This window comes from Podarcis bocagei (assembly GCF_964188305.1).
Source record: "Podarcis bocagei genome assembly, chromosome: 1".
NCBI lineage: Eukaryota > Metazoa > Chordata > Lepidosauria > Squamata > Lacertidae > Podarcis > Podarcis bocagei.
The window spans coordinates 127,724,964-127,742,400 of record NC_138125.1 but is presented as its reverse complement, the minus strand read 5'-3'; the positions used below and the strand labels follow the sequence as shown (position 1 = coordinate 127,742,400).

Sequence of the window (17,437 nt, the reverse complement as noted above, 5' to 3'; positions counted from 1 at the left end):
GAGGAGATATGGAGGGTGTTTGTAGAATTTGTACTGTTAAAATGGAAAGGGGTCAAACCATCGCAAGAGGTGTTGAAATTTTGGGAGGTTGGATAGTTACAATGGAATGGTCTCGGTGGTGGGGTGCACATTTTTATTTTTATTTGTTTATGTTTATTACTTTGTAAAAAAACACATTCAACAGACTGAATAACCCATGATCTTAACCAGGGGTTCATCTCATAGAATCATAGAATCATAGAGTTGGAAGAGACCACAAGGGCCATCAAGTCCAACCCCCTGCCAAGCAGGAAACACCATCAGAGCACTCCTGACATATGGTTGTCAAGCCTCTGCTTAAAGACCTCCAAAGAAGGAGACTCCACCACACTCCTTGGCAGCAAATTCTACTGTCGAACAGCTCTTACTGTCACGAAGTTCTTCCTAATGTTTAGGTGGAATCTTCTTTCTTGTAGTTTGGATCCATTGCTCCGTGTCCGCTTCTCTGGAGCAGCAGAAAACAACATTTCTCCCTCCTCTATGTGACATCCTTTTATATATTTGAACATGGCTATCATATCACCCCTTAACCTCCTCTTCTCCAGGCTAAACATGCCCAGCTCCCTTAGCCGTTCCTCATAAGGCATCGTTTCCAGGCCTTTGACCATTTTGGTTGCCCTCCTCTGGACATGTTCCAGTTTGTCAGTGTCCTTCTTGAACTGTGGTACCCAGAACTGGACACAGTACTCCAGGTGAGGTCTCACCAGAGCAGAATACAGTGGCACTATTACTTCCCTTGATCTAGATGCTATACTCCTATTGATGCAGCCCAGAATTGCATTGGCTTTTTTAGCTGCCGCGTCACACTGTTGGCTCATGTCAAGTTTTTCGTCAACCAAGACTCCTAGATCCTTTTCACATGTACTGCTCTCAAGCCAGGTGTCCCCCATCTTGTATTTGTGCCTCTCATTTTTTTTGCCCAAGTGCAATACTTTACATTTCTCCCTGTTAAAGTTCATCTTGTTTGTTTTGGCCCAGTTCTCTAATCTGTCAAGGTTGTTTTGAAGTGTGATCCTATCCTCTGGGGTGTTAGCCACCCCTCCCAGTTTGGTGTCATCTGCAAATTTGACCAGGATGCCCTTGAGTCCATCATCCAAGTCGTTGATAAAGATGTTGAATAAGACCGGGCCCAAGACAGAACCCTGTGGCACCCCACTAGTCACTCTTCTCCAGGATGAAGAGGAACCATTGATGAGCACCCTTTGGGTTCGGTCAGTCTCTTTCATCTATAGCAGCTCACTCATTCCCTCTCTGTCTCTCACACAAAAGAGGCCTCTACTCTGTGGCTGTGGAGCATCTTGAAATCTTTCACCAACTCCCCAATCCCTCTGGGCTCTCATCCTGAGGGGTGTGAATCTTTGCCCACAAACACATACAGCAGAAACATCCCTCATTTTTATAGTAGCAACGGAGCAAAAGCAAACAAACACAGAAGGGAAAGAAAGTAGAACTAAACCATGGCTGGTGTTTCTGCCCTTTTTCTGGTCCTGACACGCTCCCCACAAGTAGGGCCATGCGATATCTAGTTTTCAATATCGTGATACAGTGATACCTTGGGTTAAGAACTTAATTCGTTCTGGAGGTCTGTTCTTAACCTGAAACTGTTCTTAACCTGAAGCACCACTTTAACTAATGGGGCCTCCTGCTGCTGCCGGAGCACGATTTTTGTTCTCATCCTGAAGCAAAGTTCTTAACCCGAGGTAATATTTCTGGGTTAGCGGAGTCTGTAACCTGAAGCGTATGTAACCTGAGGTACCACTGTATATCACCAGCTGAACACTGTGATATACTGATACAGTCGCACCTTAGTTTTCGAACAGCCTAGTTCTCGAATATTTTGGCTCCCAAACGATCGAAACTCGGAAGTGAGCGTTCTGGTTTCTGAACGTTCTTTTGGAAGCCGAACGTCCGACGGGGCTTCCGCGGCTTCCGATTGGCTGCTGGAGCTTTGGTTTCCGAACGTTTTGGAAGTCGAATGGACTTCCGGGAACAGATTAAGTTTGAGAACCAAGGTACCATTGTATGTCTTTTGCTTGTCATAGAGTCATAGAACTGTAGAGTTGGAAGGGACCACGAGGGTCATTCAGTCCAACTCCCTTTTGCCCAAATGTTTTTCTGGAATCTTAGATCACAAATATTACAGACTGGTAATGGTGAACCCTGTCTGCTAGCAGAGGGGCTGAGTTCTGCCTGATATTGGGGGAGAGGGCTCGTTGTGTGTGTGTGACGTCACTTGTGTGACGCCACACACGTCGGGAGGAGTCTGTGTACCCTGCTGCTACCGCAGGGAGACCTGGCAGGACCCCTCAAGATGGGGGGGGGTGGCGTGCTCAGCCCCATCTCTACCTACTTCGGGGGGCTGAGATGTCCGCAGCCCCATAGAGTTGGTGCCTATGTCTGCTAATGATCTGGCCCAATAGCAGCAGCTGTTTTAAGTTTTTGAAAATGTGTACATGCATGTGAATTGGACTGCTGCACTCAGAGAGGGCCTGATCCGCACTGGAGGCTGTTGGTGTGGTGTAGCAGAGGACTCAAGGAGCCCCTATGTTATGCTGGCTCAAGGCCTCTGTGGGCAATCAGGGATCCATAAACAGAGACTTCAGGAGGCCTCTTGGAAGAAATACACAGTGCAAAATTTGCTGTATCCATTAAAGGAGAAGGGGAAGTTGTTCAGTCTGAATCAATGCATCCTGCTAGTATGTGATAATCAGAGTACAAGTGCTGTGGCTCCCCCTGACAAATTTACAGCCCAGTAGTATTTCCCATGAATTGGTTAACAGTGAAGGAAAAAACAAAACAAAAACTACAGTGCTAACGAAGTTTTATTGGAGCCGCAGCAAGAATAGCAAATGAAAGACAATTTCTGTGGGGTTTGCTGACAGCGTGCCACAGGATGAATACAGCCTGATTAAAAATGGTCAATTGGCAGCTTTCTTTTCTGAATCCGTTTTTGATGAAGCTCACTTCATTTGCTCTCTTGGTCTGTTTTCGGCATCTTTCGTGCCTTCCTTTCCTATTGTAATTTTTTATAAGGCACTTTACTCCAATTCTCGTGGCTCAATGCTTAGACTGAAAAGTGCCCTTGAACGTGCTAATCTTTAAACATGTGATTGCACTCCTTTTGTGTACAATCAAGGCTAGAACAGGCTTCCAAACAATCCTTCCAGTGTACTTAGAGGTGGAAGTTGATTTGTTCCTCTCAGAGTGAAGGGAGAGCAATCTTCTTAAATTCAGGTGCTCAGAACCATGGGCAAGCTGCAAAGGGACGCCATGTTTGCATTTTGTACGACGTTGATCTGGCTCAGATGCTTGCTTGAGCTGAAGGGAGGAATGATGCAATTTAGGCATTGTCAGGGAACTGACATCAGAGCGAGAGGCGAAGGGGAGGCTCCCAGATTCTGCAGGCGAAGGACCCAGCACCAGGGGGAGAAGCAGCTCGGTAGAGGAGGAAGGAAATCAGCGCAACACCAGGGATAAAGGGGGGCAAATGGGGGAAGCGGAGGGAGAGCTCCGGGATTCTTCTCTGGACATCAGTGAGGAGAGCACAGGTCCTCCACTACCCACGCCCTCCCTGCGCAGAAGACTCCCGCGCAGTGAGAGGAGGAGGCGACTGGGAGTCAGACAGCTTCTATGCTGGAAAAGGTTTAAGAAACGCCCACAGACAGATTCTGCTAGTGACTGAGGCAGCCACGCGGAGATGGGCTGTGCAGTCAGAACGGTTTAACCAAGGCAATAAAGCCTAGAAAGGCGGCAATTTACGCACGAGTAACTCATACACCTTACAGGCATTATGGAGTGCCAAGGTAATAACCCTGTGTGGCAGAGATTATGCTGCGAGAATTTTAGCACTGCTTTCTTCCCTGTAGTTGTAAATCTGGGCTTTCCTTTCATATCCACTTGGTTTTTCTCTGACACGTTTCCTTACCTCCAGGTGATTGGTTTTGCGATAGAAGCCTACCCAAAATCTCTCCGTATAAACTGGGTAAGGGATTGGCCTGGACAAACAGTTCTGTGTGTATCTCAGACTTTCTGGACCTTGGAGGTCCAAACAGCTATTAAAAATGGCCAGCAGGTAAGCAGATATTTTTAACCACATCATCTGGGAAAATGGGGCTCACCAGTCTGGGAAGGTAGCTTGTCTAGGAGAAGGAAAACTCCACTGCCTTATGGGAAATAGGGGTGCAGGAGAAATTCGCTTTGACTCGTATTTTAATGCAAGCCTACCTAATTCACACTACCTAGGACAATACAAGAACTGAAAAGCAGCCCTCCCCCCAAATCCGCACTTCTCTGAATGTTAGAATGCAACTCTTCTACCAAATAATGCTTACAGAAATGTGTAAATTAGGGGGACGCGTTCATAATAATTCAGCAGATAACATACAAAATGCATTATGTTATGGGAAATTGCTTGCAAAGATGTGTATATCATTAGTCAAAATTTCACCTATAAAATTTATATTAGGAGAAACGTGATTAAAATTCCGATGATTTTTTGTGCAATGCTTCCCCCCCTCTTTCAAACAAAAATACCGTATTTTTCGCTCTATAACACGCACCAGACCATAACACGCACGTAGTTTTTAGAGGAGGAAAACAAGAAAAAAAATATTCTAAACGAAATAGTGGATATATGATTTTTGTGGTTCATGCTGTGGCCACAGACATGTGATCTGACGGTGAGTTTGGAGTAGCCCAATGCAAAAATCCTGAGGATCCATGTGGATCCATGCTTTGTAACCACGGAGGAGGAAAGGAAGGGGAACCATGGATCCTCTGCTCACGACTGCAGCAGATCCCCCCCGCCACCCGCAGGCATTCGCTCCATAACACGCACAGACATTTCCCCTTACTTTCTAGGAGGAAAAAAGTGAGTGTTATGGTGCAAAAAATACGGTAATAATGCCAAAATGTGGTTTAAAAAAAGAAAAACCAAGAGAAATCTGCAGTGATCGATTTGTCTATTTCAGTACCAACAAAGCTGGCTCTCTCATTCCCAAACTGTTTTTACAGTAGCATGCAAATATGCAGTACTTCATTTTTAAAACTGCATCACCCTGAGATTGCGTTATGGATACAAAGCTCTGGCATTATCCTCCCCCCCCCCCTCACCACCACAAGGAAGATGTTTGAACCTGAGGGATAATAGAATTGTAGAGTTGGAAGGGACCACAAGGATGATCTAGTCCAGCTTCCTAGGATGTTTTGAAGTTGTTTTATACTTCAAGCACAAGGGGTTGAATCTCAGGGCCCTTGAATGGAGTTCTCTTAATGCAAAGGGGGCACTCCTGGCACCTGCAAAACAGAAGAGAGTGTGTGATTTTCTCCCTTACACACCATGCAAATAACTACTACTACTACTACTACTACTACTACTACTACTACTTTATTACTTATATCGCACCCATCTGGCCAGGCCTCCCCAGCCACTCTGGGCGGCTCCCAACAGAATATTAAAAACACGATAAAACATCAGACATTAAAAACTTCCCTAAACAGGGCTGCCTGGAAAGTCATATGTTTATTTCCTTGACATCTGATGGGAGGGCATTCCACAGGGTGGGTGCCACTACTGAGAAGGCCTTCTGCCTGGTTCCCTGTAACCTCACTTCGCACAGGAAGGGAACCGCCAGAAGGCCCTTGGAGCTGAACAATGGGGTTGGAGATGCTCCTTCCGGTATACCAGACTGAGGTTGTTTAGGGCTTTAAAGGTCAGCAGCAACACTTTGAATTGTGCTCGGAAATGTACTGAGAACCAATGCAGGTCTTTCAGGACCGGTGTTATATAGCCCCAGCGTACACTCCCAGTCACCAGTCTAGATGCCGCATCCTGGATTAATTGAAGTTTCTGGGTCACCTTCAAAGGTAGCCCCACATAGAGCGCATTGTAGTAGTTCAGGAGGGAGATAACTAGAGCATGCACCACTCTGGCGAGACAGTCTGCAGGTTTTCCAGACATGAACTTGTGAAAACCCAGAAGCCAGTTTTAAAAGAAGCCGTATTGGGAGTGGGGAAACTCTGTAAATTTTGGCTGATGTGATAATGTTTAAACATGTACCGTATTTTCCCGTCTATATGACACCCCCATGTATAAGACAACCCCTATTTTTTGGAGCCCCAAATTAAGAACTAAACATTTTAAACATTCCGTATAAGACGACCCCCAATTTTAAACTTTAAAAAATTGGGGGGAAACATAGTCTTATACACAGAAAAATACGGTAATTTGTTTGCGTCTGATCCCTTCCCCCTCCCCAAACTTCTCCCAGGCACTTGAAAAGTACCTGGAACAGTGCAACGGGCAGATTGATGGCATTGTCACACTGGTGCGAGGAACGTTATCAAAGCAGAATCGAGTAACTCTCGGCGCACTCGTCGTGCTCGATGTTCATGCTCGGGATGTTCTGGCAACTCTAGTAAGCAAACATGTCAATGACGAGACCGACTTCGAATGGCTGAGCCAGCTTAGGTACTACTGGGAGGTAAGTGAAGCCCTTAAATCATGTTAGGAGATGATTTCTGTTTGCAGTTTCCCAGTTTGGGCTAACATGCTGACGCAGAGTGATTAATGCATGAATACGAGAATTTTTTTGCTGGCGATAAAAGATATCTCTCGCCTGTCATCCTATAGACTGAGAGTTAAGATGTCTAATATGTATACATATATGGTTTGTAATTAAAATTATTTTCCCCAATCACCTTGCACATGTGGTGAATTTGCAGTAGGTGCACTTATAAAACTTGTTCAATCAAAGGCCACTTTGTTTTAGAAGTCCAGATTTTATATTACTATTTTTGTTTTGTTTTTTTGTTTTTTTTATAATCATATTTATTAAAATTTCCAATAATAACAGAATAGAAAAAATAGAAAAGATAAAGAAAAGAAAGAAAAAGAAAGACCAATTTTAAACCCTTATTTTCATAACCTTCTTTCTGGGACTCCCTCCTTCCCCTCCCGACTGTATTCCCCTATCCCTACGTTGGTTCCACAAGTTCTCATTCCCAATTTAAACCTAATATGTTGTACCTATTAGCCAATTTAAATTACAATCTTAACATCACTCCTCATCTTTAACAAAATAGAACAAAGATTTTTCCCCCAAGATCTGCCCCGTTTCCTTCCACGAATTCCCCCTTTTCCCCCCAAAACATGTTAAATCAAAATACCAAAGTTATATAGAAAGATAAAAGATAGAAGATAGAAGAAGATTCCAAAAGTTGGTTACATAGCCTTTGGATTCTAGAATTCCCCCTCCCTTCCCCGGTTTGGATTCCCCATGTCCATCAGTCTGTATGTTGTCGGCCTGGAGGTCTCAAGTCCACAACCAAATTTTCCTCAATCCATCTTGCCGGTTTTCTTTGAATTTGCTTGTTTTGATAATGTTTAACTTCAAAAATCCAGTCTAATAGAGGCCTTTAAATTCCCTTGGTCATTGTTGCTCCTCCCATTGTTCTTTCCGTGGCATAGTTGGTCCTTTGCTCTTTTGTTTCTTACTTTCTCAGGTTTCTGTCTTGTTCAGCTGCAAAACCATTCTTATTCTGAAATCTAGTATCTCTACAGAGGTTTGTTATTCAGGAACAAAAACTTACGTCCAGTTCCTACCTTACTTCAATAGAAAGATTCTATTGTGTTGTCACCTCTGTAGACAAAACAATATTTCAGTTTTGCTACTTTCCCAGGAGCTAAGACCAGTACACATCCCGGAGTAGTTTTCCACATACGCCACTTGTAATGTCCCAAAGCCCCTCTAGGGGGGTTGCAGTAACTTTGTGTCCTCTAATCCAAAAGTCAAGTTGTTGTCTTCCCCCCCCCCCGACATTTTGTATCCATATTTATGTCCAATTGTAACAAATTTAACCAGCAAGATACTTGTAACAAAGTCCTCTTTGTATTCTCAAGATTTGACAGCTACTTTGACAGCTGTCAAACTCTCCATCTCTCTCCGCCAGGTTCTCCGAATCGCCCCGGTTCCCAGGGGGGGTTGCCTTTTCCCTCTCACCCTCGACTTTTCTCCTCCAGCACAATTCTTGTAATATCCCATCGTGGAATTGATATTTTTTGTCAGCAATAAACTTCTGAATCGATCTTGGTTTCTCAGTCCTTGTTTTAGCATGTTTACAATCAGGTAGGGGACTGACTTCCTTTTTAGATCCCCCCCGCTTGTGCCGAATCCGAAAAAAATTCCTTTTTTTCTCCTTTTATACCCGGTTACCCAATTACTCACGGGTTGTTGTTAAATGTCCGAATTTCCAATGGAAGAAGCCAGCGCTCTCCGACGAATGGCATGCGGCTGCGCTCGGCAGGGGAAGCGATAGACTCACAGTACCACGCCGCTCCCCGGCACCCGATCCGTAGCCTTTAAAAAGGCTCCTTCACGAGTCGGGAGGGCGCTGACGGTACCAGCCAAGTCCCCATGTCCACGGGCTCCGTGCCCGTGGTTTTTGAGGGTCCCCGCGTCGCCGGCGCGGTAGGACCCAACCCCTGCCGAGCAGACTCCCTCCGGAGCTCGGAGGGAGTCCGCCATTCGGCGATGGCGCCAACCCGGAAGTTTTATATTACTATTTTTGAAAGGGGAAGAAAAAGGAGTAGCGTATATACTTTTGAACTGAGTGGCCTTAATCTGATTTTGTCAGAATCGTAGAGTTTTGAGCCTGCATTCATTTCCTCAGCCAAGAGCCAAGCAGATTTGAACTGGCTAAAAGCTAGCAGGACATGTATATAAGATATCCCATTTATTAGCACATGGTGCCCTATAACTGCGATTATCTTACTATAGTAATCAATCACATTGGGTGGAATGCAATGTCCCGCTTTCCCTCTGTACAACCTGCTAGATCGAGCGATTCCCCCAATCTCCCCCCTCGTGAGCTACATTGGAGCCGATGAACTAGAAAGAAACTGTGGTCTGTATGTGATTTCTCCACCCTCCCCGTTTATTCCATGCATTTCATGGTTGTTGTTTTCCGCATAGGAAGGGCATCTACAAACAAAGATGATCAATGCCGGTTTGCGGTATGGATACGAATATCTCGGCAATACCCCTAGGCTGGTTATTACCCCACTTACCGATAGATGCTACAGGTAAAAAAAACAGTTTGGGTAACATTTATTTATTCACTTACGTTTATTAATCTGCCGTTTTTCGGCCCTGATCCCTGGGCAGTTGAGAACAAAAATACCAACATACAGGTGAAACTCGGAAAATTAGAATGTCGTGGAAAAGTTCATTTATTTCAGTAATTCAACTTAAAAGGTGAAACTAATATATGAGATAGACTCATGACATGGCTTCCCAAATCAACACAGACTATGGAAACTTCACATTGGACTTCAAGCATCTGGCATTGTGTGCCTCCCCATTCTTCCTCCAGACTCTGGGTACTTGGTTTCCAAATGAGATGCAAAAGCTGCTCTCATCAGAAAAGAGTATTGGGGAGCCATGTCATCAGCTGGTGTTGGTCCACTGTGCTTCATTAAGTCCAGGGTCAACGCAGCCATCTACCAGGAGATTTTGGAACACTTGATGCTTCCTCCAGATGAGCTTTATGGGGATGCTGATTTCATTTTCCAGCAGGACTTTGGCACCTACCCACACTGCCAAAAGTACCAAAACCTGGTTCAATGCCCATGGGATTACTGTGCTTGATTGGCCGGCAAACTTGCCTGACCTGAACCCCATAGAGAATCTATGGGGCATTGCCAAGAGAAAGATGAGAGACATGAGACCGAGCAATGCAGAAGAGCTGAAGGCTGCTATTGAAGCATCCTGGTCTTCCATAACACCTCAGCAGTGCCACAGGCTGACAGCATCCATGCCATGCCGCATTGAGGCAGTAATTGATGCAAAAGGGGCCCAAACCAAGTACTGAGCACATATGCATGTTTCTACTTCTCATAGCTCCAATATTGCTCTATTTGCAGTCCTCGTTTTGCTGATTTCATTTATTATTCTAATTTTCTGAGATTCTTAATTTGGGGTTTTCATCAGCTGTGCGCCATGATCATCACAATTATAACAAATAAAGGCTTGAGATATCTCGCTTTGCATGTCATGAGTCTATTTCATATATTAGTTTCACCTTTTAAGTTGAATTACTGAAATTAATGAACTTTTCCACAATATTCTAATTTTCCAAGTTTCACCTGTATGTGCTGGACAAACAGCAGATGGGGGGGGTATATAATAAAATCATCATCAAGCATTTGAACTTATTAAGTAAAATTCACACCAGGTGCACCTTTGAGAGGAAGGTATTTCAGAGGTGTTGTTGTGCCACCACAGAGAAGGCCCTTTCTTGTAGCACTGCGATATGTGCTTCCTCTGATGGTAACCGCCCCCCCCCCCCAAAGAGACCACCCCTGTAAACCATAAAACAATGGCAGGTTTTAGGGAGAAAAGTGTTCCTGCAGGCATCTAGACCCCAAGTCTTTCATTTTCATTTTATTTATGCATTTCAGGTTTAAACATTTCACTAATTTTACCATCATTTTAACATTTCCTATCATGACTTCCTTCCCCCTCTTTCTGCGGTTCCTTAAATTAATTTTTAATATCTTCTGCATATCCAAATTAACTTAATTTGCTCAATTATGCATCTACTTTAAATATATACTCTTATCAAACTGCAGGTTATTGCAATATTTTTTTTATCTGTTTACAATTTATCTGTAAATATTCAATAAACCATTTCAGTTCTTTCATTAAAAAAAAAGTTTGTTATCTTAATTTCTTACTCTTCCCGTAAGTTTCGCCATTTCTGCGTATTCCGTAAGTTTTTGTGTCCATTATTCCTTTGCTGGGACTTTTGCTTCTTTCCATTTTTGGGCGAGTAATATTCTTGCCGCTGTAGTAGTGTACATGGATAAGTTTCTATACAGTTTTTGGTAGTTCTGTCCCCAAGTCTTTCAGGGTTTTATATGTCAGTGTAGCCTTCTACACCCAAGCTTGAATTGAGAATGGAAGTGTATAGGCAACCTGTTATGTACTGAAGTTCCCACCCTGGGCCAGCAGGGGGATATTGTAGATAGTTATGCAAATAAGGGATCAAAAGTGCCGTTCAGTGATTGGATAGTTTTAGAAAATTGTTACAGTTACGTTGTACTGGACCTCTACATAAACAGGCTGACTGAACCCTTCAGTTCAGTTCTGTTCTGGCCTGTGAATAAACAAGAGCTGTTTGAAGAATCGCTGTGTCGTCTGATATGTTCACCCACAACTTAACACAACCAGTCCAGCTTCTTCCGGACTGGTGTTATATGATGCCAACTGGCTGTGCTGCTCAACAGTGAGTCCAGGGTGGCCCCACTCAGAATGCCTTAGAGTAATTCAAACAGAAAGTTTACCAGAGCACAGATCAACATGGCAAAGCTTTCTCTGCACTGGCCCAGGGTATATTTTGGCAAAATAGACATATATTCTGGCATAAATGTTTAGGAGCTGATATAAAAACCAGAAGTAATGTGTGGTTTTTCGGACCAAAGCTCACAATTTGAAAAAGAACTTCTACAAAACAAAAACTTTTATCTAAAATGCACAATCTGTTATTAGATTAGGAAACAAAAGATGAGCTTGACAAAGCCTCTTATGACACATTGGGCAATAGATATAGGTTATAACATAGATTTCAATCTTTGGGGGAAACTTTGGAAGAACAATCTGAAGTTTACAGCATGTTATTCTTTGAAGGAAAAGACCAGAGTCCTTTTTGTTGGGGATAATTCAGTTGTGTGTCGAGGTCCCCAGGTCCACCCCAATAACTCACACATCACACAGAATTTTTGTTTAAGGTTTTTGGCATAATTTTGGCCACAACTTTATTAAAATACAAATTTGTGAGTGGTTGCTTAGGCATTGGTTGCGACTATCTGTCCCCACCATGGGGGACAGACTGACATTCCGCACGATGCGAAAGTCAGAATGGGGGAATACACTTGGGGGTTATGCGGAGCAGGGAATCTGCCCTCACCCCAAATGCAACCAGGAGCTCATTGCTATGGCCCGAGCCCCCTTGACAGAGTGGACAAGCAATAGTTAGCCCCCAATTCCTTTAACGGAATCCCTTGCAGCAGCAGCATTAGAGGGGCAGGCACAGCCCCTCAACCAACCAAACCATAAACCAATGCCTAACCGCAACCTTACAAGTTGTGACGATTTGCTACACAGTAGGCAAAAACCAAATGGCCCCAGCCAATCAGCCAGATGGACAAAATTCCTACCAGGCCCCCGCTCCAAAGCAGACGACCCCATGACAGGCATAGCAAGGTCAAAGCGAACAACCCTATTTTAGGGAGGGAGGGACGGGCAATCCGCTGCACGGGCGAAAAGAGGAAGCCCTAGCCTCGGGCAAGGAGTTTTAGCATTTCTGGCTGTCAATCAATAAATGGCAACATTAATTTCTTCCCCAAAAAAAGGGAAGACCCAATCACATCAGTGGCCAACGATCAGTTAGCCCGCCCCCAACTTTGGAGTGTCCTGGCGGCCCCCACCGCAACACGTGCTCTCCATGAAGGAGAACACGCTATGTCAAAAAAGGCCATTAATGTATGCCACTACTGCGGCCTGTGTTTTGTTAGACCCAAAATGGAAAATGAGCGAGGTCCCAATTAAAGAAGAACGGCAACTTAAAACTGATTGAATATGTGCAGCTTGCCAATCTAACATATAAAATAAGAAAATTGTCCAGTAGCACCTTAGTTGGTCTCTAAGGTACTACTGGACAAGGGTTTTTTTTTTACTGCATCAGATCAACACGGCTACCTACCTGAATATAAAATAAGAGAACGGAAAGAACATTTAAAGAAGATTGGAAAATGTTTATTGAATATATGAGGGGAAACTGTGTACACTTGAAAACGTTGGCAGCATTAAGATAAATCCAACAGTGTAAACAAGTTTTGATGGATGTAATAATAGAATACTTAATGGTTTAGGTTATGTAAAATATGAAGGGATTTATGATATGCAAACTGAACCATGGAACGAGAAGAAGGGAAGTCCTTGACATTTTAAGGTTGTTTAATGTCAGATACTAATTCTACAAATTCTAATACAAATTCTAATAGTAAGATAGAAAGCCTAATACAAATTATACACACACACAAAAACAAAAAACCGGAAATAATGTGGCAGACATTTCTGTAACTTGTGCCTTTTTCTTTTTAAATCCTCCTCCCTCTAATTTCAGAACTCTGTTTGGTGCCCTCCACCTTCACCTTGGCGGTGCCCCTGAAGGCCCTGCAGGAACTGGCAAAACCGAGACGACAAAGGACTTGGCAAAGGCTGTCGCCAAGCAATGTGTGGTTTTCAATTGCTCTGACGGACTGGATTACCTCGCTCTGGGGAAATTCTTTAAGGTGCAAATGAATATCGGCAAACATTTAGCATTAAGAACCAAAGCACTTTAACGGCAACGGCAGACATGCTCTCGTAGGAAGCATGGGTTTTTTGTACAAAGACATGTATTAGTGTTTGAACAAGTTCTAAAGAATCGGACGAGAATGAATGAAACACCTACTGCTTTCTTCCCAAGGGAGTTCCTCATTACTTTAAAACTGAAAATAGATACGTACTGGACCTGAACCGTGAATTTTTTAAAATTTATTTTTTGTCTCTCTCTAGGGTTTGCTTTCCTGCGGTGCCTGGGCCTGCTTCGATGAATTTAACAGAATTGACTTGGAAGTACTTTCTGTTGTGGCTCAGCAAATTCTTACTATCCAGAGAGGTGCTCTTTTTTTGTTTCGTTATCTCTGCCGCGTTAAGATAAAACCCATTCCAGACGCAATTAAAATGATGCCTATTTCTCTCTGTCCATAGGCATCAACTCTGGCTGTGACTTGCTGGTGTTTGAAGGCACTGAGCTGAGACTTAACCCCACATGTGCTGTCTTCATAACCATGAATCCCGGCTATGCTGGGAGATCAGAACTTCCGGACAACCTTAAGGTACCCAGTAGCAGTAGCCGAGCTAACTAGGTTCCAAGAAAACACCCTTCCAAAATAGACTTATGGTATGAATGAATCAGGTGCAACATATATCACATAATTTTGGACTGCCCTCTCTTTGATACTCTTCAGAGAGACCCACTGGCAACTCCTCTGAACCTTAAATTATCTACTTGCAAAGAATTATAATCCGATATCTGCTGAGGAATGGTATTCCCGAAACTACTGAGATGGTCTCAGGATATTTATCCGAGATCTTTAAAGTCAAATTTAAAACTACTTAATTTTACTTAATGGTGGCTATTGTGGCTTTTATGTGTTTAGTATGTCTGGATTGGGTGGCGCTGTGGGTTAAAGCACAGAGCCTAGGACTTGCCGATTAGAAGGTTGGTGGTTTGAATCCCCGCGACAGGGTGAGCTCCCGTTGCTCGGTCCCTGCTCCTGCCAACCGAGCAGTTCGAAAGCATGTCAAAGTGCAAGTAGATAAATAGGTACCGCTCTGGCGGGAAGGTAAACAGCGTTTCCATGCACTGCTCTGGTTCGCCAGAAGGCTTTAGATACCTATTAGATCAATAAAGGGGCAGCGGGTGGCACTGTGGTCTAAACCACTGAGCCTCTTAGGCTTGCCGATCAGAAGGTCAGCGGTTCACATCCCCGCGACGGGGTGAGCTCCTGTTGCTCTGTCCCAGCTCCTGCCAAACTAGCAGTTCGAAAGCACACCAGTGCAAGTAGATAATTAGGTACCGCTCCGGCGGGAAGGTAAACAGCGTTTCTGTGCACTGCTCTGGTTTTGGTGTTCCATTGTGCCAGAATGGCTTAGTCATTCTGGCCACATACCCCGGAAAAACTGTCTGTGGACAAACATCGGCTCTCTCAACCTGTAAAATGAGATCAGCACCACAACCCCAGAGTCATCTGCGACTGGACTTAACTGTCAGGGGTCCATTACCTTTTCAGGTCCATAAATTACCATATAGCATATATTCAACACAAAAAACAGTGACAATTTGTTGTTGACAAAGGACAGCTGGGCATATAAAGGGCCCCATTACTTTCAGTAGCTTAGGGCCTCATCAAACCTAAATCTGGCCCTGGCTGCCTGTTTGGGGTTTTTTTTGGGGGGGAATGAATAGGAAATCAAGGCAAATGACAGTACAAATGACAGAAAATGATTCATATACTCCTGTAAACCCATCATATATCCCAAAAAATGATAATCATAAGATATATGCCAGTGTGGTGCCCTGCAGGTATTTGAAAGCTTTCAGGACACCCCCCCCCCAGTTTTATTTAGTATCCCTTATTTTGGGGGACTGTTTTGACAGTAACTGTCTTTACCAATCTGGGGAACGGTTTGCATACTGATAATGAAATTTAGCCTTCCATCCCAGTCTGAAGCTGACCACCTGTCGAGATACTGCGATAGAGCTCTGCAGTTAACCTGCCCGTCAATGCTTGCTTAATAGGCCCTGTTTCGAACTGTGGCAATGATGGTACCTGATTACGCCATGATTGCTGAAATTGTCCTGTACTCCTGTGGGTTTGTTACCGCTCGGCCTCTGTCGGTGAAAATTGTAGCTACCTATCGCCTGTGTTCGGAGCAGTTGTCTTCCCAGCACCACTATGATTACGGAATGAGAGCCGTGAAGTCGGTGCTCACGGCAGCTGGAAATCTGAAGGTAGGGAATCTGTGCCCCATTTTCACGGTCTTGATTTAGAATCTGGTGTTTCGCTAGAAGCAAAATCTGTGCTTCTTACTTGAGCTGAATTGAGTATAGGGCCTTCTGTGTGTATGTGCTGCCACTGTTGCCCTGGGGCCCCACAGTTTTGTGTGTGTGTGGGGGGCTCAGCTCCCACAAAGTGGGGCTCTGATACAACTTCTAGTTTTGTACCGGAAGTTAGGTTGGAGAAGACATCCTTATTTGGTGCTTCATTTCTGATTTGCATTTACAGTGGTGTTATGTACTGAAGTTGTCACCCTGGGCCAGCAGGGGGATACTGTAGATAGTTCAGGTCCACATATGCAAATAAGGGATCAAAAGTGACGTTCAGTGATTGGATAGTTACAGAAAATGGTTACTGTTGCGTTCTAGTGGAGCTCTATATAAGCAGGCTGGCTGAACCCTTCAGTTCAGTTCTGTTCTGGCCTGTGAATAAACAAGAGCTGTTTGAAGAATTGCTGTGTTCACCCACAATTCAACAAGTGGTATCTTGGTTCTTGAACTTAATCCATTCCAGGAGTCCCTTCGACTCCCGAAACTGTTTGAAAACCAAGGCATGGCTTACGATTGGTTGCAGGAGCTTCCTGCACTCAAGCGGAAGCCGCGTCAGACATTCAGCTTAAAAAAAAAAGTTCACAAACCGGAACACTTACTTCTGGGTTTGCGGCGTTTTGTTCGACAATTAAGCCATTCAAGAACCAAGGTACCACTGTATTTATTTGGGAGGTTTATAAACCACTTATGCAAACAGCTCTCTGAGTAGTGTACAATAATCTAAGCACTGCACAATTAAACCAGAGTTCTCTGTCATATCTTAATCACGGAAGTCTAGTGCAAGATAAGCTAAGGAGCCAGAATAATGACCCAGGAACAGATCCTGGAGGTGACTAAATCTTGGACCAAAGTTTATCTAAACCTGGCCAGTGACTACTGATGTACATTTATTAGAACAATATGGGTCTGCAACAGATTGCTGCTAAGATCTTTGCACATTCACTTGTTTTTCTCAATGAAAGCATGTTTATTTTTGATCCAGTTTGCCCATATCCTACCATGCAAGAAATCAGCAGGAGTTTTAATCCAAAACTCATAGTAACATTTCCCATTAGACCTTTAGATATGAACTTTGTCTGGCAGCATAGTAAGATCAGAGTTTTGTGTTATAAAGATGCTCTGAAAGTTTAGATTGTTCACATCTGTCTGGAACGTGTCAGTTCCCCTAAAAACTGCAAGTCAGGCACAGGTAGAGGAAACAGTGATAACGTGTAAAATATTGACATATATTTTATTTTATGTTACTGGTAAATTTGAAACGAAAATTTTAACTCAAATTAACTGTGTCCTTTTTTGCAGCTGAAGTATCCAGATGAAAATGAAGAAATTTTGCTGCTTAGATCCATTATAGATGTAAATTTGCCTAAGTTTTTATCCCATGATCTACCACTTTTTGACGTAAGGGTCTTTGATTACATTATTCAAGTTCAAGAGATAAGCGATAACTACCAAAACCTATACACGGATGAGATTTATGAGCGTATTGCAACCTGAAGCTATAGACAAATCTAGAAACATAGGAAAACACCTTATAAGCAAGTCAGATTATTGATCCATCCAGCACACGATTGTCTACAATGACTGACAGCGGATCTCCAGGTTTTATTATGCTTATTGATTTTTAGGTATTTATATGCCGCTTAACATTCAGAATTTCTAAGCAGTGTAGAAATTGAGACAG

General features: G+C 43.6%; 1 protein-coding gene across 1 annotated transcript in view; it reads left to right on the top strand.

The window, feature by feature from the left end:
- The window catches only part of DNAH7 (dynein axonemal heavy chain 7), a 160,739-nt gene that overhangs the window by 52,226 nt on the left and 91,076 nt on the right, over positions 1 to 17,437 (top strand). Inside the window, exons 21-28 of the mRNA XM_081189234.1 lie at positions 3,971 to 4,111; positions 6,309 to 6,521; positions 9,012 to 9,121; positions 13,225 to 13,393; positions 13,659 to 13,761; positions 13,854 to 13,981; positions 15,448 to 15,660; positions 17,056 to 17,154. Coding sequence (XP_081045360.1) covers positions 3,971 to 4,111; positions 6,309 to 6,521; positions 9,012 to 9,121; positions 13,225 to 13,393; positions 13,659 to 13,761; positions 13,854 to 13,981; positions 15,448 to 15,660; positions 17,056 to 17,154 — 1,176 coding nt within the window. The remainder of the gene's footprint in view (positions 1 to 3,970; positions 4,112 to 6,308; positions 6,522 to 9,011; positions 9,122 to 13,224; positions 13,394 to 13,658; positions 13,762 to 13,853; positions 13,982 to 15,447; positions 15,661 to 17,055; positions 17,155 to 17,437) is intronic.